Source organism: Westerdykella ornata, assembly GCF_010094085.1.
Source record: "Westerdykella ornata strain CBS 379.55 unplaced genomic scaffold EI97scaffold_23, whole genome shotgun sequence".
Lineage (NCBI taxonomy): Eukaryota > Fungi > Ascomycota > Dothideomycetes > Pleosporales > Sporormiaceae > Westerdykella > Westerdykella ornata.
The window spans coordinates 158,988-182,659 of record NW_022986873.1 but is presented as its reverse complement, the minus strand read 5'-3'; the positions used below and the strand labels follow the sequence as shown (position 1 = coordinate 182,659).

General features: G+C 53.8%; 10 protein-coding genes across 10 annotated transcripts; 6 read left to right on the top strand and 4 right to left on the bottom strand.

Moving 5' to 3' along the window:
• Positions 1–73: 73 nt before the first annotated feature.
• Positions 74–1,668, bottom strand: EI97DRAFT_460623 (DUF1630-domain-containing protein; the record flags this gene model as incomplete). The annotated part of the gene is made up of 3 exons (XM_033801125.1): positions 74–1,504; positions 1,557–1,584; positions 1,634–1,668. The coding sequence occupies 3 exons, from the start codon at positions 1,666–1,668 to the stop codon at positions 74–76; spliced, it is 1,494 nt and encodes a 497-aa protein (XP_033651486.1).
• A 286-nt stretch (positions 1,669–1,954) lies between these two features.
• Positions 1,955–5,707, top strand: EI97DRAFT_403227 (ARM repeat-containing protein). The gene is made up of 8 exons (XM_033796501.1): positions 1,955–2,308; positions 2,357–2,524; positions 2,572–3,298; positions 3,351–3,901; positions 3,953–4,336; positions 4,382–4,500; positions 4,545–4,624; positions 4,672–5,707. The coding sequence occupies exons 1-8, from the start codon at positions 2,078–2,080 to the stop codon at positions 5,244–5,246; spliced, it is 2,835 nt and encodes a 944-aa protein (XP_033651485.1). The 5' UTR covers positions 1,955–2,077; the 3' UTR covers positions 5,247–5,707.
• Positions 5,647–8,163, top strand: EI97DRAFT_479580 (decaprenyl-diphosphate synthase subunit 1; the record flags this gene model as incomplete). The annotated part of the gene is made up of 3 exons (XM_033802008.1): positions 5,647–5,872; positions 6,679–7,658; positions 7,718–8,163. 3 exons carry the CDS (start codon positions 5,647–5,649, stop codon positions 7,877–7,879), a joined length of 1,368 nt encoding a protein of 455 aa, XP_033651484.1. The 3' UTR covers positions 7,880–8,163.
• On the bottom strand, positions 8,116–9,655 carry EI97DRAFT_435593 (WD40 repeat-like protein). Its single transcript, XM_033798896.1, has one exon. It carries the CDS (start codon positions 9,624–9,626, stop codon positions 8,274–8,276), a length of 1,353 nt encoding a protein of 450 aa, XP_033651483.1. The 5' UTR covers positions 9,627–9,655; the 3' UTR covers positions 8,116–8,273.
• On the top strand, positions 9,656–11,364 carry EI97DRAFT_469181 (DNase I-like protein). The gene is made up of 2 exons (XM_033801701.1): positions 9,656–10,265; positions 10,315–11,364. The coding sequence occupies exons 1-2, from the start codon at positions 9,834–9,836 to the stop codon at positions 11,281–11,283; spliced, it is 1,401 nt and encodes a 466-aa protein (XP_033651482.1). The 5' UTR covers positions 9,656–9,833; the 3' UTR covers positions 11,284–11,364.
• Positions 11,365–13,215: 1,851 nt separating this feature from the next.
• On the top strand, positions 13,216–13,702 carry EI97DRAFT_382349 (uncharacterized protein; the record flags this gene model as incomplete). Its single annotated transcript, XM_033795851.1, has 2 exons — positions 13,216–13,392; positions 13,445–13,702. The coding sequence occupies 2 exons, from the start codon at positions 13,216–13,218 to the stop codon at positions 13,700–13,702; spliced, it is 435 nt and encodes a 144-aa protein (XP_033651481.1).
• A 44-nt stretch (positions 13,703–13,746) lies between these two features.
• On the bottom strand, positions 13,747–15,104 carry EI97DRAFT_139398 (uncharacterized protein). The gene is made up of 2 exons (XM_033793191.1): positions 14,868–15,104; positions 13,747–14,769 (listed from the first exon to the last, which is right to left on the bottom strand). Exon 2 carries the CDS (start codon positions 14,663–14,665, stop codon positions 14,063–14,065), a length of 603 nt encoding a protein of 200 aa, XP_033651480.1. The 5' UTR covers positions 14,666–14,769; positions 14,868–15,104; the 3' UTR covers positions 13,747–14,062.
• Positions 15,105–16,086: 982 nt separating this feature from the next.
• Positions 16,087–16,897, top strand: EI97DRAFT_139384 (uncharacterized protein). The gene is made up of 2 exons (XM_033793190.1): positions 16,087–16,354; positions 16,404–16,897. Exons 1-2 carry the CDS (start codon positions 16,201–16,203, stop codon positions 16,757–16,759), a joined length of 510 nt encoding a protein of 169 aa, XP_033651479.1. The 5' UTR covers positions 16,087–16,200; the 3' UTR covers positions 16,760–16,897.
• Positions 16,898–18,838: 1,941 nt separating this feature from the next.
• Positions 18,839–21,058, top strand: EI97DRAFT_452001 (uncharacterized protein; the record flags this gene model as incomplete). The annotated part of the gene is made up of 4 exons (XM_033800391.1): positions 18,839–18,858; positions 18,893–18,988; positions 19,042–19,883; positions 19,950–21,058. The coding sequence occupies 4 exons, from the start codon at positions 18,839–18,841 to the stop codon at positions 21,056–21,058; spliced, it is 2,067 nt and encodes a 688-aa protein (XP_033651478.1).
• Positions 21,059–21,647: 589 nt separating this feature from the next.
• Positions 21,648–23,617, bottom strand: EI97DRAFT_495657 (beta-1,4-mannosyltransferas-like protein; the record flags this gene model as incomplete). The annotated part of the gene is made up of 4 exons (XM_033802444.1): positions 21,648–22,259; positions 22,312–22,986; positions 23,043–23,242; positions 23,296–23,617. 4 exons carry the CDS (start codon positions 23,615–23,617, stop codon positions 22,005–22,007), a joined length of 1,452 nt encoding a protein of 483 aa, XP_033651477.1. The 3' UTR covers positions 21,648–22,004.
• Between the last annotated feature and the right edge of the window lie 55 nt (positions 23,618–23,672).

Here is a 23,672-nt window from a genome sequence, read left to right as displayed (position 1 = left end):
GGCGTCAACGGGGCCTCGAGATATAGCCGTCGTATTTGATCGAAGCTTTCTTGCAGAGGTGATATAACTATCCTCAACCAGGCTTCCCAGACGAACTGCCAGCCGTGGCCCCCAGCAATCCCGCACTCGCCTCCTTTTCCAGTGTAGTCTTCATGTTCAACCACGAGTAGAAATTGGGCGACTCGCAAAAACTCTCATACAACCCTTGCCTGTACCGATGTCGCTGGATCGGACCCTGACCCCGGAACTTGACAGCGGTGCCATTCTTGGCCATATCCCGCAGAAAGTCGCTCGCTGAGAAGCTGGTGTAGCTCGTCCATCTCTTGGAGGCATCAATGTCCGGGGAGACGGAAGTGGCCATGAAGCGCGTGAGAGGGGCGAGGAACTGGGCCGTGAGTTCGGCGAAGTAGCGGCGGATGAGGGGATCCAGTTGACGGGCTTGATGAGCGTCGTCCAGCCTGAGCATCAGGTCGATTCGATCGACAAAGGAAGCGTCTGATTTTAGGAATCGTTTCGAGGGGGGTTGGGCGTCGATGCCGCCTCCGGGGAGGTCGAGGAGCGCGTTGCGGCTGGATTTGCGGTGCAGGGAGTGGTGCCTTTTGGCGGGGACGGGGCCGTCGTAGTTCTGCAGGTACAAAATGTGTGGTCTTGCTCGTTTCTTGTCTGCGGTCGCTGAGAGCACCCGTTTCAGGAGGAAGGGGTTCGTGATGCCGAGAATGTAGGGTCTAGGAGTGCCTCCATCTATCCCTATGCAGCGGAAGTCTGACTGCATGGTCATGTAGGGCCTGACCTCGCCAGCGTAGGGGACCGGGCGTATCAAGTCGAGCAAGGACGAAATGGCCTCACTGCATAGCTGCGGAGATTGGGCTATGACGACAATGCTTTCACACAGGAGTAGCTTCTCGTATAGTACATAGAGGTCCGTTATACATGGAAAGAAAGGCATGATGGTGTCCCAGGAGCCAAAGGGCTCGTACGCGTAGAGTGACAAGGGCTTCTCTGAAATGCGCGGCGCTGAGCCTGGAAGTCCTTGGAGTGGAAATGCGTGATGGGGAGCGATGTCCAACGTAATCACTGATCCCAGAAACGGAAGGTCATGTCTACCCGGGGCTGGTGGAGGCCATGAGGCAATCTGCGAGTATGCGGCTTCTACGGTGGCGGGGTTGCTAATGGGACCCGACTTGGTCATGTGCTGGAGAAGGCGATGGTAGAAGGATTGGAATCTTTGGTGGGATATGAGCACCAGGGTCCTTTGGTTGAAACTTCTCTTCATGGTATTATCGAACTGTTGGCGGAAGATGCAGCATCCATACAAGCTTCCATGGGGAGTCTGAGGCGAGTCCAACTGAAGGTCGGGCGAGTTGTTGGTGATGGCGAAATCGAAGGAGATGTCAACTGCGGTTTCGGAATTCTGCTGCTCTGGGAAACTGTTGAAGCATATTGCGGTCAAATCGGCTGTCGAAAACGGGACACTTGGAGGATATTGAAACTCCACTTCGGGTCCCTCTATCGTGTCAGTACTGGGCGCTCACCAACTTTGTGATTTCTCGACCCACCAAATCGGTATTGAAATTGCAGACTACGCTGGTCATGGGAGTCAGCCATAGATTTCATCTAGTAGAGGTTTACTTACAATGCAACGGCCCACGGCGAGATCAAGTTTGCCATGTCCGCAGGCTGTCTGTAGGTATCCTGCGCTGGCCCAGCGAAAGCGGTTCTATCTAGCGCAGCATAGACAGAGATTTGAGATGGCTGTATCTCGAGGAAGAGGGGTCTGGTGAGAGTTCGTTCCCAGACACTGCGACGAGGAGCAGACGGTTAACAGCGGTCGACGGCGAAGTCGTCCACGGGGGGCGTCGCAGTGGATTGCCCAATCTGGTTAGCCTTCACCCTCCCAGCCCGCCAGCCCTGAACTCCCCCGGCCCGCAGATGACGTGCATGTCTCAAGGCCCGTCGAACCCCTCGACATTCACCGTCGGTAACTGATCGCGCCTCAATCCGCCTTGCCTGGAGCATCACCGCACCCGCACGCCTTACCGCGCCATGTAGCTGGGGTCATCCATCACCACACCCAGCCATGGACGCCAACATCACCAAGGCGCTCAATGACAAGCTCTACGACAAGCGCAAGAGCGGTGCTCTCGAGCTCGAGGGTCTGATCCGCGACTGTCTCGCAGCTCAGGATCATGCCAAGATCCAAAGAATCGTCCATCAACTCTGTCACGAGTACGCGTACGCCGTTCACCAACCCCACGCGAGGAATGGTGGCCTCATAGGCCTCGCCGCCGCGTCCATTGCCTTAGGCCCTGTATGCATCTTCACCCCACATGCTGACCACCATTGACCGCTTTTCTAGGAAGTCGCTCGATACCTGAAAGAAATAGTACCCCCCGTCCTCGCCTGCTTCTCCGACCAAGATGCCCGCGTCCGCTACTATGCATGCGAGAGCATGTACAACATTGCAAAGGTAGCAAAGGGGGAAATCCTGGTATACTTCAATCAAGTCTTCGACGCCTTGTGCAAGGTATTTGGACCCCTAGGCTGGAAGACCTTATCTAACATGTGGCATAGCTTGCCGCCGACTCAGAGCTGTCTGTCAAGAACGGAGCGGAGCTATTGGACCGGCTGGTCAAGGACATCGTAGCCGAGTCGGCAGCCTCGTATGTCTCCATACTTCACACTCCATCAGAGGCTGAAGGGCAAGGGGAAGGCGGCGATGGTGATCAGGGCCGTGTGACGGCCGAAAGTCCTACTGCGTTTTCTCTGGAAAGGTTCCTCCCACTACTCGAGGAAAGGATAAACGTTCTAAACCCGTTTACGCGGACCTTCCTCGTCGCCTGGATCAGTCTGTTGGACTCGATACCTGACCTGGAACTCGTCACCCACCTGCCTCGTTTCCTGCGTGGGCTCTTCAAGTTCTTGAGCGACCCCAATCCCGATGTCAAAACTGCCACACATAAAATACTGGAGAGGTTCTTGAACGAGATACGATCCATCGCCGGTGTCAAGAGGGGTGTTGCAGAAAGCCGCAGAAGTGGGGGTGATGAAGGTGCCAAAACCTCAGCCTCCAGCTTGCGAACTGGAAATGAGGAAGAGAGCGAAGCCAATAGCACGATTCCAGGCCAGGACGTAGCCGCTGGCGAGAAAGACAGCGAAAGCGCCGTCACGGAAGCGACCGAGTCCGATGATGATGAGAGATCAACGCGAGTTGACGATGACTGGATACCAGGACAAGATGTGCAAGTGGATCATGCGAAGATATTGGATATTCTGGTGTCATTTCTGGGTGAAACGCGCGGTAAGGAAATCACACGTAGCGTTCAGGTCTTTGGCTGACTTCTGATTCTCAGAGGATGAAAAGGAGGCTCAGAAAGAGATCCAGGTAACGGCTCTGAGATGGATCAATAGCTTCTTTCAGATCTGTCCAGAGGATATCATGACATTTGTCCCTCGCCTACTAACGCATGTGCTCCCAATGCTGTCCCACGACATAGACCAGGTTCGCATAGCCGCAAACAACGTGAACACGTCACTCATGGCATACATTATGTCTTTGTCTGATGATGACTATCGCCTTGAACCTGGCTCAGATGGCCCCCTTCAGTTGTTCAACCCCATGTCTGGGCTGAATAAAGATCTGACAGGTGGAGAGCGACGAGACTCTAATTTCTCCCCACGAATCTCAAAGATCGCATCCGCGGATTCAAAGGACACCAAGGGTACGAGGACCCCGACGCCAGCAGAGGATCGTCCTTCTTCACCGCCTGCAAAACCGCTCCCAGAGGTAGACTACCAAGGAGCCGTGAACGCCCTCACACTCCAGTTCTTGAATGAACATGAGGATACTCGCGTCGCTGCTATCCAGTGGCTGATCATGCTGCATAAGATGGCACCTGGAAAGGTCGGTTGCCGGTTCGTCATTCTGCCTGTCTTGGAGGCTTACACGTAACAGATCCTGTCAATCGACGACGGCACCTTCCCAGCATTGCTTAAGACGCTTTCTGATCCGTCGGAGGCCGTTGTCACTCGGGACCTGCACCTCCTTTCGCAGATCTCCAAAAACAGCGACGACTCGTATTTCACTTCCTTCATGGTCAACCTGTTGAAGCTGTTCTGCACTGATCGCCGGCTACTCGAGACACGGGGGAATCTGATAATCCGGCAACTATGTGTTAGTCTAAGCCCCGAACGTATCTACCGAACCATGGCCGACTGCCTTGAGAAAGATGAGGATGTCGAATTTGCCAGTATCATGGTGCAAAACCTCAACAATAATCTCATCACAGCGCCAGAATTGGCCGACCTTCGAAAACGACTCCGTAACCTCGACAACAGGGTAAGTAGCGGAGACCTTGGGTTCGCGTGGAACTAACCGGCCCAGGACGGACAAACTTTCTTCGTTACCCTCTTCAAGTCTTGGTGTCACAACGCGGTGGCGACCTTTTCTCTCTGCCTCCTAGCTCAAGCTTACGAGCAAGCGTATCATTTGCTACAAATATTGTAGGTTCCCCATCGTCATGTCGGGACTAGGGCTGACCGGGCAGTGCCGACCTTGAGATGACTGTGGATATGCTCATCCAAATCGATAAACTCGTCCAGCTTCTTGAGTCACCTGTGTTCACTTGTACGTAAAGCGAGCCATCGCCCGCGACCAAGGCTAACTCCTGCCAGACTTGCGTATGCAGCTACTCGAGCCAGAGAGATACCCTCACCTCTACAAGTGTCTCTACGGCCTACTCATGCTGCTGCCGCAATCATCTGCATTCGCCGCACTGAAGAATCGGCTCAACAGTGTGAGCGCCATTGGCTATCTTCATATTGCGCCACGCACGTACGTTCCCTCCTCCAACTTCAACCATTTAAGACAAAAAAGCTCAGACGCCGGCACTCCCAGCAGCCAAACAGGTCCAAGCGCACCTAGCTTCGAGCGATCCAATCGGTTGAAGTCAAGGGACGAGGGAGGAGTCAAATGGGTTGAGTTGTTGGACAAGTTCAAGACGATTCAGGAGAGAGCAAGGCGGTCACACCGGTTAGCGACCTTAGGCGAGGATGCAGCTTCTGCAGAGCAAGAACCAGAAAGCATCCCGCCAGAGGTTCCACCGAAGAACATCCCGATACGACCGAGCCCAACCCCTGGCGGTGTCCGTCCTTCGCCGTTGCAGCAAGTTCAAGCCCATAAGCCGAAGTCGAGCCTAACCGACTTTGGTAGGAGGTTCGGAGGAGTCGCGGGGAGGAAGAAAAAGTGAGGCAGGCTTGATATTGTTCTTGTTATCGAGCCGGTTTCACATGGACGGATGCGCACCAGCATTGAGCGGTCGGAGTTGGGGTCTCGTCGGGTCTGTTCTGGAATAGTTGCATAGCGACAAGGTCCATAGAGCATTTGTTCGATCAACGGTGTTTACCTTTCCGGTATTTGATTCCCTTTCCCATGTGCTCTTTCGATGTGGAGGATAGAACATTTTCATGCGTCTCAGACGCCCCATCAATGACCCAGCTCTGTATTACTTGTTTGATCTCCGGTTTTCTCTTCTCTTTCAACTTTGCCTCTCTAACCCTTCTCACGTATCCGTTATATATAATGACCTCTGCGATGCCAATAAGACCACTTCCGCTCATACTGAGTCCCAGCCGTTTCGGGGCGCTCCAATGACGCGCGGCAACCCATATGAAGACGCTGCAAGCGACTATGGAGACCAAGACGTTGATGATGAGAATCACCTGGCGGTGAACATCCTGGTATGTGACTTCATCGTCCTCGAATGCTGCCTCTCGGGGGTGAAGATGCGCGAGCAAGGGAGTAGCAAGGTTGTCACTAGCTGGGCGAGGATTGAGCATGCGCTGATATTGAATCGCTTCCTCTTCACGTCTAAGGGTTTCCATGAGAGCTTTGTACTCCGGTGTCTAAAGTGGATTAGATCTTCGTTTGCTAGTCGGCGTCCAGGGTGCTTACAGGCTCCTTCTTTGGCGGAGGAGGAGGCGTATAGAAGCTTGAACCCCTAAGCAGTCTGTCTAGAGTATACGCTCCCGGCTCGCCGTCCACATCTCCCTTCGAAAGCTGGCCTGCATGTTTGCGCAATAGCTTCGACAGGCCGATCAACTGGCCGTGCGAGATGGGATTTCCAACTTCTGCGTTGTCAAGAGAAGGTTCGCCTGGCATACAAAGCACCCGCAGCTCATCCTCCGCAACTTTCTGAGCTTCAGTGATCGCCCGCACGACAGTAGCGGTCATACGCAGCAACATCTTGGTTGGATCGGAACCTTGGAAAAGTTGTCGCCTTGACGCGACAGTCTGGCCGAGGCAGGTTCGCCCGCTCGTTCTGAATGTCTTGGCACCGATGCTAGCGTCATGACTTCCTCAGAATTTCTGCGGCTGGCATCGATCAAGGGCCGACGAATGAAGCCTCGTGCTACCCCCAATTGTACCTGGAGAAGCTCAATTGCGTGTTTCTAACCCCTCGATATTGAAAAAAAATTCGATGACGAGCCGATCCGCGCGGCTCGCAACGAGCCTCGCACGACCTGCAACGCCGCGCTTTTCGAAATGTCCGCATGCTTCGCCTTCGATATGTTCCTCACCCCGGATTTCCACATTCTTCCACCCGTCGAGGCGGCGTAATCAATCTAGCTGGGGTGCTGCTGTTTCGGCCGCTCAGAAGATATTCAATGCTCCCCCTCTAGGGCCTGATGCGCCCATATCCGTGGATCCTTTCCGGACGGTTGCAAAGGAGATGAAGTTTCTCACCAAGAACATTAGGCAGTTACTAGGTTCAGGACACCCTACACTGGATACTGTTGCCAAATACTACACCCAAAGCGAAGGAAAATATGTTAGACCTATGCTGGTTCTCCTCATGTCAAGAGCGACTGCGCTAGCACCCAAGGTTCAGAATAGGAGTACGACTTACTCTGTAAACCAACCCATCACGCGGCCGGACATACTGGCGGACGAGAACCCCTCTGCGGGGAGCCCTTCCCTCACGGACCTTTCGCACGATGCCGTGTATACGACCGGAGACTCCGATATCCTTCCCTCGCAAAGGCGGCTGGCGGAGATCACTGAGCTGATACACACCGCTTCTTTACTTCATGACGATGTCATTGACCACTCGGAATCGCGACGTTCCGCTCCCTCAGCAAACATTGCATTCGGGAACAAAATGGCCGTGCTGGCGGGAGATTTCTTGCTCGGAAGGGCATCCGTCGCGCTGGCGCGGTTACGCGACCCTGAAGTGACCGAGCTCCTGGCTACGGTCATTGCGAATTTAGTAGAGGGAGAGTTCATGCAGCTCAAGAACACTGCGCGGGACGAGAAGAATCCCAGCTGGACGGAGGACACGGTTGCGTATTACCTGCAGAAGACGTACCTGAAGAGCGCGAGCTTGATAAGTAAAAGCTGTCGTGCCGCTGCCATCCTCGGTGGCAGCACGCCTGAGGTTGTTGAAGCGGCGTATTTGTACGGGAAGAACATCGGCCTGGCGTTCCAACTTGTGGATGACATGCTGGATTACACGGTCTCTGAAGAGGAGCTCGGGAAGCCTGCTGGGGCGGATTTGGAACTGGGACTTGCGACTGCACCCTTGTTGTTCGCTTGGAAAGACAACAACAGTCTCGGAAGGCTGGTGGGCAGGAAGTTCTCCGGAGAGGGTGACGTGCAGAAGGTTCGTCTCGCGCTAATGCAGGAATGGCATGGGACTTCATGACTGACTGACGATACCAGGCCCGAGAAATCGTAGCTTCCAGCACCGGCCTTGAGCAGACCCGCGCCCTCGCCCAAGAGTACGTCGACAAGGCTGTTGAAGCCATCAGTGGCTTCCCCGAAAGTGACGCGAAGAACGGCCTCATCGAGATGTGCACCAAAGTGATGAAGAGACGCAAGTGAGTAGGAAGACGATGACTTGCGGCGTCACCTGATATCTGTCTGTATATTTTGTAAGAGTACCCCCTATGCATCGCATCAGCATATAGAGCATCGTCACTATAACAAGGCGTTGTTGGATGGCCTTCGCGCTGGTTTCAGCTGTGCCGTAGAGCTCCCACTCCTCGTCGGCGAGCATGAGAATCAGTAAGCTTCCGATCCGGCTTTGTACATGTATTGTACATAGACATTTTGCTATTTGGGAGGCATATCTGTATTGACCGAATGGATTTAGCGTTTTCCACGCCGTGATACATATTGTCTATGTTGTGGAGGGGTATCTGATGGACCGCCAGGCTATTCAGGTGATTTAGTACGACGTAACGCTCCCTTATTTTGCAACCGAACGGAAATGATACTAGCCAAAGGGATAAGGAGGCAATTCAGGTGGTAGACCATTCCCGTTCATCTCCGGCTCTCCTGTACCATTTGGCACACCTTCTTCCACCACTGAAGGCTCCTTACATCGCCATACCCTCACCGTCTTATCCAAACCGCCACTAACAATCAAGTGCTGCGTCGGATGCGTGTCAACCGACAATATTGTACCCTTATGACCCTCCAACTTCTGCAGCACATTCTTCGAGCTCACGTCCCAAAGGAAGATGCTGCCGTCCTCGCTCCCCGACGCGACAAACGCATATTGATTCGGCGGTTCGCCTCCATACGTCCCGAACGCTCCTGACAGACTATACTTCTCGTTCAGATGTCCCTGGTACGTCTTCACACATCTCCCCTTCCCCTCGATATAGTTCCACAACCGGATACACGAATCCAGTGTCCAGGCGAGTATATACTTTCCGTTGGGGGAGAAGCGCACCGAGGTCACGGGCGCATTGTCCTCGTGGACCAGCGTTCGCAGACACTGACCTGTTGCTGTGTCCCAGACTCTGATTAGGCCATCGTTCGCACAGCTAACGATTAGTGTGCCGTCCCGCACAAAGTCGACGCCGCCGATGGGGTCGGAATGGGCAGGGAGACTGCGCATGATGCGCGCGGCACGGACATCCCAGAGAAAGACGGCTTCGTCGTAGCTTCCGCTGACGAGCATGTTGCCTTTGGGCGAGAAAGCAATGGAGTAGACGTAGTTGTGGTGGCCAATGAAGGCCTTGGGATGAGCCAGACCCGTTGAGATATCCCACAGGCGGATGGACTTGTCGTCGGAGGCAGAAGCGAGGATTTTGGAGTCCGGAGACCATGCGAGCGCATTGATGCCAGCAAGGTGGCCGGCCAAAGTGTGCTCCAGGCGGCCGTCAGGTACGGACCAAAGTGTGATGGTACAGTCGGCTGAGGCGGCGGCTATCCAGTTTCCATCCGGGGAGAATTTTACGCAGGATATGCCTTTGGTGTGGCCGCGGAGAAGGAGCAATGGCTCATAGTGGAGGGTGGAGGGTTTGCGAGGGGGTGGGGGTTGCGAGGGAGAACCGTTGTGGTGACGGGAGGGAGAGTGGGAACGGGATCTTGACGAATTTGACCTTGATCTTGACCTCGACCTTGAGCGTGGCCGGGCGATTGGTGTCGGGCTTCTTCTTTCTCTGTAGTCCCCGCTGTCCTCTCTGTGATATCTTGTGGCTGGGCGTTCCGCTAGCCTGTAGGAAGGCGAGGCAGCGGAGGGCGAGCCTGAGGCGGAGCGCTTCCGGGGAGGGGTATCGTCATTCTCGCCGTCGTCCTCTCTACGCCGCTTCGGCGACGGGTTGTGCTTGTCATCCATGGGTTGCTGTTGCGAACAGAGGGAGAGGGACGCGGAGCAACTATAGATTCTGCCATCCGACGCGTTGATCGGCACCCTGCACGTGCGAAGGCGGTGAGGTCGCTTCCGAGATGAACGACACCTCGTGTGTGGACGTCATGGCTTGGACAACTCCCAAGGCCCTGAATCGCGCATGCTCCTCATGAAACTCCCTTAGTCCCGTCCTTCATGGCGTCCAGAGTTGACCCGCCACCGTCGCAGCTCCGCATTCTCTCGCTCAACTGCTGGGGCCTCAAATTCATCTCCAAGCTCCGCAATGAGCGCCTCTCGGAAATCGGAAATCAGATTGCCGCGGCCCACCCTCCGCCAGACATAGTCGGCCTGCAGGAATGTTGGACACAGCAAGACTACCTGGCCATCCGGGACCGCACACATCATCTTCTTCCGTATGGCAAATTCTATCATAGTGGCATATTTGGAGGTGGACTGGTCATCCTTTCCAGATGGCCCATAGAAGAGACCAATATGGTGCAGTATCCACTCAATGGACGTCCCGCTGCGTTCTATCGTGGCGACTGGTTCGTGGGAAAGGGGGTAGCATGCGCACGAATACGAATGGGACCAACGAAAAGCGATGTGGCGGAGGTGTTTTGTACTCATGTTCGTCCCTCGAAAGTTTACCTACTCGCGTCCACTGACCAGTGTGTAGCTCCACGCCCCATATGAAGCCGAGCCATTCGACTCCTACCTCTGCCATCGCACAGCCCAGGCTTGGGAAATAGCGAAGCTTATGCGCGGTGCTGCAGAAAGAGGTCACCTTGTTATTGGAATGGGCGACTTCAATATGCTTCCACTTTCCCTTGCCCATCGTATAATAGAAACACACTCCCCAGTACGGGATGTCTGGCGGATTCTACACCCAGACTCTTCCATTGGTGCGGCGAGGGATCCTGTGGAAAAGATGCGGGGATTGCCCGTGCCCTCCACAGAGTACAATCTCAAAGTCAATGGTGCAACATGCGACAGCGCCTTGAACACGTGGAGATGGAACAAAGCGCATAAGAGACGCCTTGATAAGGGCGAGAATGTAGTCATCGAAGGCTCTGTTTCGGACCCCAACGCAAAGCGACTAGACTACATCTTCTTCAGCAGCGGACGCCGACATGATCCCACCACTGGACAGGAAACGGCGGAGTGGACCCTAAAAGACGCCAATGTAGGCATGACGATGCGGCATCCGACCCTCCACTGCTCCCTCAGCGACCATTTCTCCGTAGAAGCAACCCTCGTACGCAGTGCTGCTGAGCCCACAACTGTCGACCACATTCACTACGCCTTACCCGACACATATCTTCCCCTAGACGTGTATGACGAGATCCTGGCCAACATCACCAAATATGCAAAGCGAGAACAGATACAACGAAGGCTTCGTCTGGGTCACTTTGGATACCAGATTCTGCTTTCAATTGGGTGTTTGGTCGGCGTCTGGTGGTCTCCTCATAATTACGTCTCGTTCATCTTGATGTTGGTTAGCACTTTGGGTTTCGGCGTTGGCGTTTTGGATGGGCTTATGGGAGGATTGTTCGTTAGCAGTGAGCTAAGGGCACTCAAGGAGTTTCAGTGGGAAGTAAGGAATACCAGAGAGAGAGCGATATCCGCCGCCAATGGAGGAAGCTAGGTGTTCGCAAGAGACCCATATAACATCATATCATGAGCATGCACAGGATTAAAGACCCAGAGGAAAAATGGGATACTTGTTATCTGGTTCCCAACTCCACTTGCATTTCGCCTCCGGCTTTTATCACATGTTGACAAAAGATTGTAGGTGATCATTGATGAGACTCGATCACGTGAGACTGCCCCCAAAGCCGCTTGGCGGCGGACCTCCGACATCACTCACTTTACAGTTCCCGCAAGCATCCATCAAGCCACTCCAACCTTCTCAGCATCACCCACCACTCACTCACAAGTCTGCCAGGAGTGCTATCATAGCGAGCAGTGCAAAAAAAGAGAAGAACGGCACCTGAGTTGTTCGACCTTACGGCTGGAACAAAGCCCCCCTCCGCCAGCAATGAGCAATCCACAGCCTCAAGGGTCGCAAGCGCAGCCCCAGCCACGGACAATACTCAAGCCGGAGGATCTTCCCAAGCTGTCATCCCTCACCGAGGATCAGAAGGCGAAGTATAAGGTCGCCTTCGGCACCATCGTGGGCATACTCAATAGCAAACCCGACACCAGCAACGAATACATCCAGGCCCGCAATAAGCTACAGGAGTGGTCCTCCAGGCTCATTCATCAGGAGCGAGTGTATCGGCAGCAAAAACAGCAGCAGCAGCTCAAGGGATCGAACCAGAACCCCCAAGGCCAACAAGCAAATCAGTCGTCACAGCCGCCGCAGCCGTCGCAACCGCCCCAATCGAACCAGCCCACCCAGCAATCGCAAGGCCCCTCATTGCCCTCGAGCGATCACGCCTCTGATACAGCGCCTGGGGACTCTGCACAAGCACAACACCAGAAACAACAACCGATGCCTCAACTCCAGGCCCAGAATCAGGCTCCAGGTGCAGCCCCACCGCAGAGCGGCAACCGTCCGCAAGTACCCCCTTCGAACGAACATGCCCAGATAATCAAGCATGTCAATGAATTCCCTTGGCGGCTGGGTCCAGGTGTTCCCGTTGTGGGTCCAGATGCAGAGAAAAGGTTCAAGGAGATGAGACAGAGCTACCTTAATGCACTGGTCAAGCAAAACCAGTGTTCCAAACGCCTGAGTGAGATTAATAGAACATTGCAGCAAAATCAACAACAAGGGATTCAACCGCTTCCGGAGCTCTTAGGCGAGAAGCAACGAAATGAGGCCGGGTTCCTGGGTGCCAAAAGGTTCGTCGATGAGTTGAGGAAGAAACAAGGCGAGTGGAAAGCGCAGGGGCTTCCAGTGTACAATCAGACACAGTCACAACAGCAGCCGCAACAGCAGCCGCAGCCAGTGCAGGCTCAACCACAAGCGACCACGCAGCAGCAAACTCCACAACAGCCTCAAACCGCTCCTTCGACCATAGAAAAGCCTGAACCCCAGATCAAGGTTGAACCGGGTCAGACTCAGCCAGCGCAGCCTTTCACCAACATACCTGGAGGCATACCGCAATCCCAGCAGAACGCCCAGGCGACGGGAGCCTCAATTGCTCAACCGCCACCGCGGCAACCGCCCGTTCCCCATCCACAACAACAACAACTTCCCCCCCATGCACATCCTTCCTTCCCACAACCAGGACAGCAGCCGCATCAACCGCAGCGCCCTCAGATCAACCCACAACAAGCGAACGCGGCGATACAACAACAAACCAATTCTCCGCATCCGCACTCAGCGGTCTCGGCAGGTCCTGGGGGTCCGCCAGTCCCACTTTCTCATCACGCTGCCGTGTCGGCCGCTCAGCGATCCTACTCGAATCCCGATCCCCAACGTACCGGCACTCCGTTGCAGCCTGGGCAGGGTAATTTTCACCCTCCAGGTAGTCGTGAGCGCGAGCAGCTCAACAACACCAAAATGCCAATCCCTCGCACACTCAACACGGCTACTCCCGTTCCAGTGTCGATGGGGCCGGCGCGACCGACAATGGGCGGCCCCAATAATGGTGCGCCTGGCCCCTTGGGCCAACCCGTCATCAACAAGTTTCCGCCTTTCCAGCTGGAAGGCGAGGGAGACCGCGTGCTCAGCAAGCGCAAGCTCGACGAGCTTGTCCGCCAAGTGACTGGTGGATCGGAGGATGCCTTGACGCCCGAAGTGGAGGAGGTAAGTAGTATGCATCGTCGTGCCTCGTCAGCGTTCTAACATATCTCTGCAGGCCATGCTTCAACTTGCAGATGATTTTGTGGACACGGTGATTACGTCGGCCTGCAAATTGGCGAAGCTGCGCGAGTCGCCCAACCTTGAGATCCGCGACCTCCAGGTGGTTCTTGAGCGCAACTATAACATCCGCATCCCTGGTTATGCTTCGGATGAAGTGCGTACAGTGCGCAAGGTCGTGCCCGCCCCTGGGTGGACGCAGAAGATGAACGCTGTTCAAGCTGCCAAGGTGATGGGGGGGAAGAGCGATATCTGAGCGCGAATCAACCTCAGGTGGTTCCTTGCCGTTGGGCATATCCGAGGAACTCTATCCGTTGCTTCCATGAGAGGGCGGTATTGGATACTGACAAGGGGCGGTTCTTTTGGCGTTCTAGGACAATTGGTGCAGTATCAGGATTGGGAGCATTCTGGAAAGGCATCTGGGAAAGGTCTCTGGCGTTCCTGATATGCTGATTGACCAAATGGTCGTTCCTGAAAGACTTTGGCGGGTCTCAGTAGTTTTTTCTTCCTCATAAATCTGGCCCTTGGCCAAGGACTCCGATGGGACCTTGTTTGCTTCATAATGTCACGAAGGCTATTAAGATGGCAGTGATGGCATGATGGCAGGTAATGTCGACTATGGAGATCGCGCGGCCCAGAAGCCTTTCCCATAACTGACGAGAAGCTCCTGTCCTTTGGGAACACCCTTCGCTCGCTTTCCGCTCTTGCCTGCACTCAAGACGAACACGCCTATCCTTTTCTCCGCCTTGCCGTTCCCCAAGTCGATGTAGATGTCTCTGAATTCGGCGGTAGGAGCCGGTGCTATACCCCTGTAGTCGTTGATGAACCTGGCCTCATTGCCCATGGTGGAGGCATCTACGCCCACTCGATGCTCTCTGTCCAACGAGAGATCATAGTCGGAAGACTCATTGGTGTCGCTCTGATCATGCACGTAGCCTAGGTAGGGAAGGACGAAGGAATCTGGAGGCAGGTGTTGAGCTGCGAAAAGGCCGTACTGGCCGTAGGCAGGGTGATTGGAATTTGTGATTTTGGATATTCTGACGTTAGTGAATGGTCCGTTGGTGCTTTTCATAAGCTGTTCATCTGCAGGTATTTCGGAGAACGGGAGGATGAGCACTCTTGAGGTTTCACTGGAAAGTCGTTTGGAGTAGTGGGGGACTCGAAGGTAGACGATCCCCTGGGGCCATTCTTTTGGAACTGTAGAGCTGGATCCGGGCATGATTGGGCCAGCGGTTACAGACTGATGATGGAGCTGAAAATGTCCGGTGAGAGAGACGCGGAGACGAGAGGAATGCAAAAACAAGCTTCCCCCAGGGGTCGTGACTGCAAAGACTGTCAGCGCTCCTGCCGCATTCGTCTCGCTGCCACGCGACCGCTGCACGCTTTAATCCTACCTCCGCCCAGGAGTGGAGTTAAGCAACCTTATTTTGACTTCCAGCAATTACAATAACTACGCTGTTCCAGCACCACTTCGATTTTCCATCACCATTCTTCTCATTCAGTCACATGCACACAAGCCGTGGTTGTTTAACGGTTGCAGCTGTGCCACACCCGGGGCGTTTCCCTTGATTGGAAATCGTTAATAAGCGCCTTGGTGGGCCGACACCCGACGACGCCTCAACAGCGCATTTACTGCGTATTATTAGGGTGGCTGCAGCCAGCTACCATGATGCGAGGGTCTCTCAGCGGCACGCTTCGTGACAGTGCACATGTCACGTAACCTCGACGTTCGACGTCCGTTCTAACTTCTGCCAGCTCCGGGATGATAGGTCGACATTTCCCAGCAGGATTTCTTCAAGTGTACCGAGTGTGCGTGACAAGTCTCCCTGATACCATTGCGACGTATGAAGCATTGAGATCAGCTTCGTCTCCATCTACTGGTATATCCGTCGAAATTCTTGGCTTCTTGAGGCTTCTGGGAGCCGCAGCAACCTCGTTCCTGGTTGGACAACGCAGGAACCCGCTTGCATGCACATTTGTGGTTTGTTCCACCAGAGTCGACCGTTCGCCCGTGCATCCAATAATGCGGTGGCGTTAGCTATCTTCAGCACGGCACTTCCAAGAAAGGATATCATCTCCACCACTCCATCGTCAGCCGAGAATCAAAGCTAAGCAACAGCTGCTCAACCGAACCGACCCTGTTGTCCTGTTCTTTTTTTTTTTTTTACGGTACTGTGATAATTAGACGTGACACGGCGCAACCTGCGGAGCAACCGTTATCTGCACCCCGTCACCAGTGCAAGGAGGAGATGGCTGCCACGTTAGGACAACAGAGCACTCAAACAGGCATGGCACAATTTAATAATAAATCATAACCTCCCTCACTGCTCTTCGGGTCTAGCCATGGCCAAGGGTTGTGATATTGACTGTTTAACCTTGTGCCCACCGCACGTCTCTGATTGGAGCGCGCCTATCTTCCACAACTCCAACAAACAAACTTTCCCCTTTTCCGTCTTTCCAGATTCCAGAAAGAGGCGTCCACAGTGGAGCCCAAGAGCCGGCCCAGGAGCCAGCCCAGGAGGTTAACCCCCCTTCCGTGGCTTGCCTTGTTGGTCAAGCACGGGGAGGCCCGCAGTCCATATCATATAATAGGAGTCCACCATGCCTCTTCTTCTCTCTTTCCCTTCACCACCACATTCGCTATCTTAATATTTCATCGGTCTAACCGTCGTCATTCGTTTCCAATAAACAACCACCCTCCACGCCTATACATAATTAATCAACCCAACCAACTTCCCCCCAACGACAATCAAGATGCGTTTCGCTATTACCACCGCTGCTCTCGTCGCCGGCGCTGCCGCTGCTGAGTATGGCTACGGCTATCCTCCCGCTGTTCCCCAGAACAGCACCAGTGTTGCTGCCCCCGTCTACACTCCTCCTGCGGAGTACGTGACCATCACCACCTCCGGTTCGTCCCCACCCCCCACGCTCAAAGAATAACATGCTGATTGTCGTAGAGTACGTCACCTACTGCACGGGCTCCACCGAGGTCGAGGTTGGCACCAAGACCTACACCGTCACCGAGGCCACCACCCTCACCGTCCCTTGCCAACACACTTGCGTCGTCAAGACCTACCCCACCGCTCCCGTTGAGACCCCCAAGGCTCCGGAGTATTCGGCTCCCGCTGCTCCCTACCCTACCGGCCCTGCTCCCGCTCCTTACCCCGTTCATTCCACTGGTGGTGCTCCCGTTTATCCCACCGGTGGCGTTACTGTTTATCCCACTGGTGGTGCTCCCGTCCCCTCCAAACCCGCTGACTTTGAGGTAAGTCGACTGCTCCCTTTACCCACTCAGAATTCGACTAATTCATGAAATAGGGTGCTGCTACCAAGCAGACTGTTGGCCTTCTCGCCGTTGTCGGTGCTCTTGCCGCCTTCTTGTAGATCGGCATTGCGAGAGGTGAACTGAAATGAGCATCTGGTCATCCACGCTCATCTCAAGTCGCGGAAAGAGGAAGTCGTAGCACGCTCTCTGGGGTCCCCGCGTCAAGTCAAAGCACCCTGGACGACGAGACCGCATTCGCAGCCCTTCGATTGTGTATCCCTTTAATCGTTTCACACCGCTTGGTTACCATGTATGGGCGCCTGTCAACTATTACCTGGAGGAATGGCTTGTGTGGTCTCCAACCCCTTATACCTCGTAGAATTACCATGTTCATAGGCTTTTGCGATTAGATGAGTCTGACAAGTTTGCATGGTTTCTTCTACTCTATTTTCCCGCTCTCCTTTCTTGACTATGTTCTTGTTGGGTGATGTTTCCGGAGTACTATCTATGTTGGCTTCCCAGGTCCGACCCGAGACTTGACCACTGATCGAGCGTTTCATCTTGGGAGCAATGTGTGACGTAGAAGCCGTGAAAGTAGCGCTGCTAACCAGGCACGTCGTCATCCCCACGAGGGGGCCGCATCCACGTTTTGGAGAATCTGCATCTCGTGCATCAGTCCACCTGTAGAGGGCCCAAAATGTAGCCATTCATTGGGTCCCGTGCTCCCCATCCCTTGAACGATGTCTGCGAGTAAATCACTCTCGTCCTGAGACTGCAAGGGCATCCAGGCGAAATTAGAGGGCATTGATAATTGCGGTGAGCGCTACTATGTTAACAGCAAATCGAAGTAGTCTTCTCATTCTACCACCCGAATCACGCACCCAAGCATTTCAGGAAGGGCTCTCCCAAATCCCAACCCACAACCGCGTTCTCTATCACCCCCAATCCTAACTAAGCCGTTGCAAGCTTCGAGCGGATGTCAACGACTTAGCTGCCGTTAGAAAAACTCATCATTCAGACAATTCCAGAGGCGTAGTGACAAACGCAGGATGGACACGCATCACGAATTTCGTCGGCATTGATGAAGGTGTCAATGGCGATGACTGGGACATGCGCTTCACCATGAAAGTGAAGACGCATACGATGTAGAAGAGGGCAAGGAGAAACCGAGAGTTGCTTCATCACGATAGCCAGCGCGGCGGGCGTGAAGCCCCGCGGTACCTGTCCAGGCGACGGTGGGGATGTAACAGTGCAATGATGACGATGGTGATGAGCGGAGTCCTGTAGTACTGTATGATGGATGTGGTGCTCTATTTGGCGACCTTGATATGTTGGCCTCTGGAAGTGTATAGACTTGAAGTTTTCCCTACAAAAACGTCTCTTCCAGCACTCTTTGTTATTTGGCATCTCCAAGACTCCTTCTGGTGAATCGGGAGACAAGGCTAGCTCTTCGTTCATTTATTTTGCAAATCGAGCGTTGTCAGGCCGTAGCCCACGGTTACCCGCTAGAGTAGGGTGCCTCGAGGACAACAGAACATTGCCTTTCAACGGAGGTATCCTCCTGTACATGTCAGCTAAATAGGAAACTCGAGGTTGGTGAGCCGGGCACTTCAATGCGTCTCCACCTTCACGTTTGCTGGTTACCTCGTCGCTGTCTAACGTTTCAATGTTGCGCGACGCGGCCCCCATAGCAGAATCGGCACCTCAACATCTTCAGAGGTCGCATGTCAAGTGACTACAGTAAATTGAGAAGGACGTTATCATAACATTTCAGCCTTCATCTTCTTTACCGCTTTGGATCCTCGCTGTAATCACAGGGTAGCCATCGTGGGCCACAACCTTGCGTACCATGACAGGTGAGTAGTATTGGGCTCTCGCTCAAACCCGTAGTTGATAGCCATATGCCTTGTCGATATATCTGATACCTAGCGGCCATCTTGGTGGCTTTTCTGTATCTATCGGAAATTACGAACAGCGCGTGCGATCTGTCAACATCGATGGGACGTGCGTTTCGGAGCTTCAACTGACCCCGAACGCAACAGGCAATACACGAGCTTCCAGAAGCCCTTCTCGCTCAGAGCCGACAGACGAACCGTCGACGCAGGATCCGATCAGCCGTCGGACCACATGGAGTCAAAGGAGAAAGGGTAGTCGCGGCGTCGAATGGCGCGTCACGTCCAGTTGGTCCCACGGACGCGTCCTGTTCATCGATTACCACTTGGTGAAGGAGCCAACGACTGAGAAGAGGCGGAAGAAGATTGTCGCTCAGGAGGTTTCGTATGCTTAGCGTATCGCAGAATCGGTTGGGCTTCAGCTAACAGCACGCTCAGCGATATCGATGGCCTCCATGGGTTCTACGTTGGTCAAGCTCGCAACCCGCGGCCAGCCCTGCGAGTAATCCACGTACAACAAGCCCCGTGGGCTACCCGATTTCTCTTGCGCAAGTTCCAGATCGATCCCAAGGACGACCTCGTAGGAACCACGTTCGGGCGCTGGGCGAGATTCGAGAAGCCGAAGACAAGAGGTCAAGGAACGTCGGCAAAGCCCGTCCTGAGTGGGAAAACATTCCGGGCGCAGAGGGATCCATGGAGGGGCATATCGCGATCCGCATTCGGGCTCGATTATCTCAAACACTATGAGAAGGAGAAAATTACAGAGACACCAGCGAATCAGGGGCTGAAGATGATGGAGTTGAATCATTTCGATGCACAAGATAATCCTGCGTATGGGTACGATGTATATGCGCAGCGTCTCTCGGTCTATGTGCAACTGAGCGATGGAGAGCCTGGGCTCGACGATCTAGACATCAAGAACCCGTACGAAGAGGAAGAAACGGAGCATGAGAGGTTGAAGCGCGAGTACGGCCCTTCTGAGGAGGTTCGCCATCATGAACGCCACATGCCCAAGCTTGAGAGCTTGGATAATGGCAGCACGATCATCATCTTCGAGCATGCGCAGTCGGGCTCTGTCTTCGATACCCTCATTGGGGCTCGTCAGGAGATCGAGCAACGTTGGCGCCGTTTGACGTTCTATCTCCCTCGCGAAGATACTTCCGATGACGAACGGTTAGCCATTGAATGCATGGACTTTATTCTGCGCGATATTTTCAAAGCCCTCGCGTTCAATTGGGAGAAATATATCAGCATTTGTGAGACTCACATCTCAATTCTAGGTAAGATCCAGCGTCCTCCATCTTATCATCCTTTTCCACACCTTCAGACACTAAAGTGCGTTGCAGAGGATAAAATATATGACAATCCCGCCGATGAGTCCCGTGCACCCGAACTATGGACGAACTCCAGTCTGTGGTTGAAGGTCGAACGCCTGGTCAACATTCATACAGACATAGTGAAGGAAATGGCTCTGCATTTGCGTCAGGTTGCGCATGAGAGTCCGTACGAATCGTCTGATGATCCGTGGCTTGCAGGCTCCGCTCTGGAACTCGAGAAGGTTTCACGAGCCTTCCAAAGCGGCGTAGTTCAGCCGACGGCGAGTCTCTCCGATCTCATGTACAAAAGCGTAGGCATTCGGGATGCACGACACTCGCTTCAGCTCGGCCTGTCCATGTATAGGCTCTCATGGATCACCTTCCTCTGCCTCCCTCTTACGGTCATCACCGGATTCTTCGGCATGAATGTGGACACTTTCGAGGGCAATCCCAGCATCAAATGGTTTTTCATAACCGCCGTTCCCGTCTTCTCCGTCGTCCTTTGCAGTTGGTACATCTTCAAGCACAGTCTTACCTCTGGGTACCAGAACCCCCTCCGAAGGGGCGTCTATGAGACGCTGTTCTACGATCTCTCAGAAGCTCATCCCGCGCTGTGGACGAGGCGAGGTCCGAAAGAAGGGGTTGTGCCAGTAGGGTTCTGGAGCGCCATGCGCTGGCGCATCATTACGAAGTGGTTTGATCCTCAGCGTACGATTGCTGTCAAAGACCAGGACCATGCCATTGAGGAACTCGGCGTTTGGAGCCGGTTGAAACACTTTCTGGTTAAGCGGTGGCTCAGCGATATGACCGTCATGCCTGCCACTGCAGCTGTAACCTACGCCGCCAGCGAGGATCTCGAAGCAGCGACTGTGGTGAAGAGTTCGGGTGGTGCAGTGGGGGAGCTGCTGCAGATGGCTACCCCGATTGGGCTCGCGGGAATGAATCCCACGGCTGCGAATAGCATCAGGCATCGGCTTCCGCTTACTAGGTATAGGAGCCCGAGTCCCGAGAAAAGTGGACGGGTGCAGCAGAGTGTTGATGCAGCGGAAAGGACAGCGGGGGTGGACGTTAGCGAGGTTATGGTCGAGGAGAAGAGTGAGGATGAGCTGAGCGGAGATGGGGGGTTAGGTATTCGGTAGAGTGTGTCAGTTGTGCTGGCCGCTACATGTCCAGGGTTGTGCCATACATTTTCCAACTCGAGGTGTTTGAAGGCTTTTGCTTGCTCGCCTATTTACGTTGATCTTGCAAAACGAAGCATTATGTAGTTTCGAAGGTCGACTATGTTTACTCCAAGTGTCAATAAATATCTCATCGTACTACATCTGCCCGATTTCCATGGAAGGAAAATATATATTGGGACGACCCCAAATCTACCCGTGGCGGACAAACCAGATGCTTGCAGTAGTCGGGTTGCGGCGGGATTAGCTTAAACAAGTGTAATCCGAGCACGAAACTTTGAATCAATTGATATTCTAAAGTTCGGCTAGCGAAAGACGCATTGTACTTTTCTGTGTATATATACTGTAAGATGGGTAGTGTGTGGACGCACACTCGAGCCAGCCCCCTTACAGCCTCGATTTCTTCCTAGGAGCAGACAATTACAACGTCTTTACTGCTCGACCGTCACAGGCGGTGGGAGGATTCAACCTACAGAAATCGAAAAGATCCGCGACAAAACGCTTGATCCAGGACCGTCAATGCTAAGATTGAGAAAAGTATATAACGAGTATCAAATAACAAACACCCTTTTCATACATTTGGTGTGGATTTAAGGGCACTGTTTCTTGAGCTTTGAGAGCTGGCTCAAACGTAGCGCACACTCGGGTTCGAAGAGACTCGTTGGAGGAAATGACGTAATACCAGCACCAATGCCCCTTGCCTGTCTTCGAATCGCAACACACTGCTTCAATGTCGACTTAACTAGACCGTCACAGTTCGCGGGACTTGATTGCCAAGTTCACCATGGTTTCACCGATAGCGCGGCCGAAAATTTTTATTCTAATCCCTCCGCATGCGGGCTCGTGGTTCGATACACCACGGAGACGATGCATCTAATCGTGTCGGAAATGCCTCCAACGGAATCAATCATACAAGCTTCAATAGCTTCCCCGCAACACTGTCCCACTCATCATCCCAACGATGCTTGCTCTCCCGCAGCGCCCCGTCCTTGAGTTTCTCGAGCAAGACATCGTCCTGAAAGACTTTGACAATCAGGTCGGACAACTCTTCTGAGTGCGAAAAGCCCAGTCCGTTCTCGCCTTCTTTCACGAGTTCGCCTAGAGCTTGGAATTTGTGCGCGAGAACGGGTGTCCCGGCGCCGAAGAGATCGACGACTTTCATCTATGCAAGTTGTTAGCTTGGAGTGGTTGCTGACATGGATTTCGGCGCTTACAGGGAGGTCCACGCCGCTGCTGGATGTGTGCAAACTGACTCCCATGTCGGCGCTCGCCAGCAACAACGCATAGTCTTCCGGAGTCAACCATGCTGTGCGGATAAGGACATGAGAGAGAGGGTTCTTCCGTATCTTGGTGAGGTAGTGCTCTTTCAGGGGTCCCTTCCCGGTAATCAATACTAGAAGCTTGGGCAGTTTGGGATTTGAGCCTGCTTGGGCAGAGTACGCGGTGAGGGCATCCAGCAAGATCTGGAAGTCCTCGTCTGGTGTCCATGATGTGGAGCTTGTGATCAGTTTCCACATCTCCTTCGCCGAAGGCAAGAGGTTCTCTGCGAAAGGGGCTGTTTCTGGGAGTCGTTGTAGGAATGCGGCCCTCTCTTGCTCACTTATCGGGTGGAAGGACGATACAGGTCGATCGTGCAGGGTGAGAGCTCCTTTGATCCCGAATTGCTTTTCCAAAACATCCTTCATGGCATGGGTGACGGTCAAGTGCGAGATTGCCAATCGCGAGAAAAACCTCTCATAGAATGCTGATATCCAAACCAAGGGGTGCTTCGGACCGAGCTTCAAGGCGAGGATTGTATAGCCAAAATTGTGCCAATCACACACTAGTCTTGTGTTGCGAAAGAGGCAGACGAGACTCGCGACGGCCAGTGTTGGAATGGAGGGGGGATTCTAAGCGGATTGAGAATCTGGCCACAAGAGAACAGCATGTGAGAAGTTGTACTTACTTGAACTAGCATCCATCTTCCAGGGTGGACCGCTCGATAGCACAACGCCCAATAGAGGCTGCCCGCTTGCCAGAGGGCTTTCAATGGGGCGATGACTGGGAACAGTGCTCTGCTGCTTTGGCGAAGGAAGGCTGGGGCTGGGGCAATAGGCACTACGGTGATCCGTGAATCCGAGAGAATCTGGGGATGGATCTCTGACTCTGCAACTTGTTGGTGCTTTGCCTCTAGAGTTGCCATGTTACGGTGAACCCACCAACATAGCCAATTAGATAAACACGGCCGCCATTCTTCGCAATGCTAATGGCATGGTATTGCATGCGTGGAGACCGGCCTATGTCTCCCAGGACTACAACATGGGTAGTACCGCCCTTCCTCCAGTTTTTCTTGATCCCATTGTCGTTACGCGCCCTAGTGGTTGCTGATCCAGCAGGGAGAGGAGGGCTGTCATGGAACGGGTTGTATTGCGAGGGAAGTGTCAGCAGAAAGACGGTGAACAAAACCGATATTGCCACTGCTATTGTCAGTGCATAGTTGAAGCCCTGGGCAAAGCCCTCATTCAAAAGCACTTCCTCCATCCCCGAGAATGGGTTCGGCAATGCAATGCAGGGTCCAACGGCCACGACGTCAACG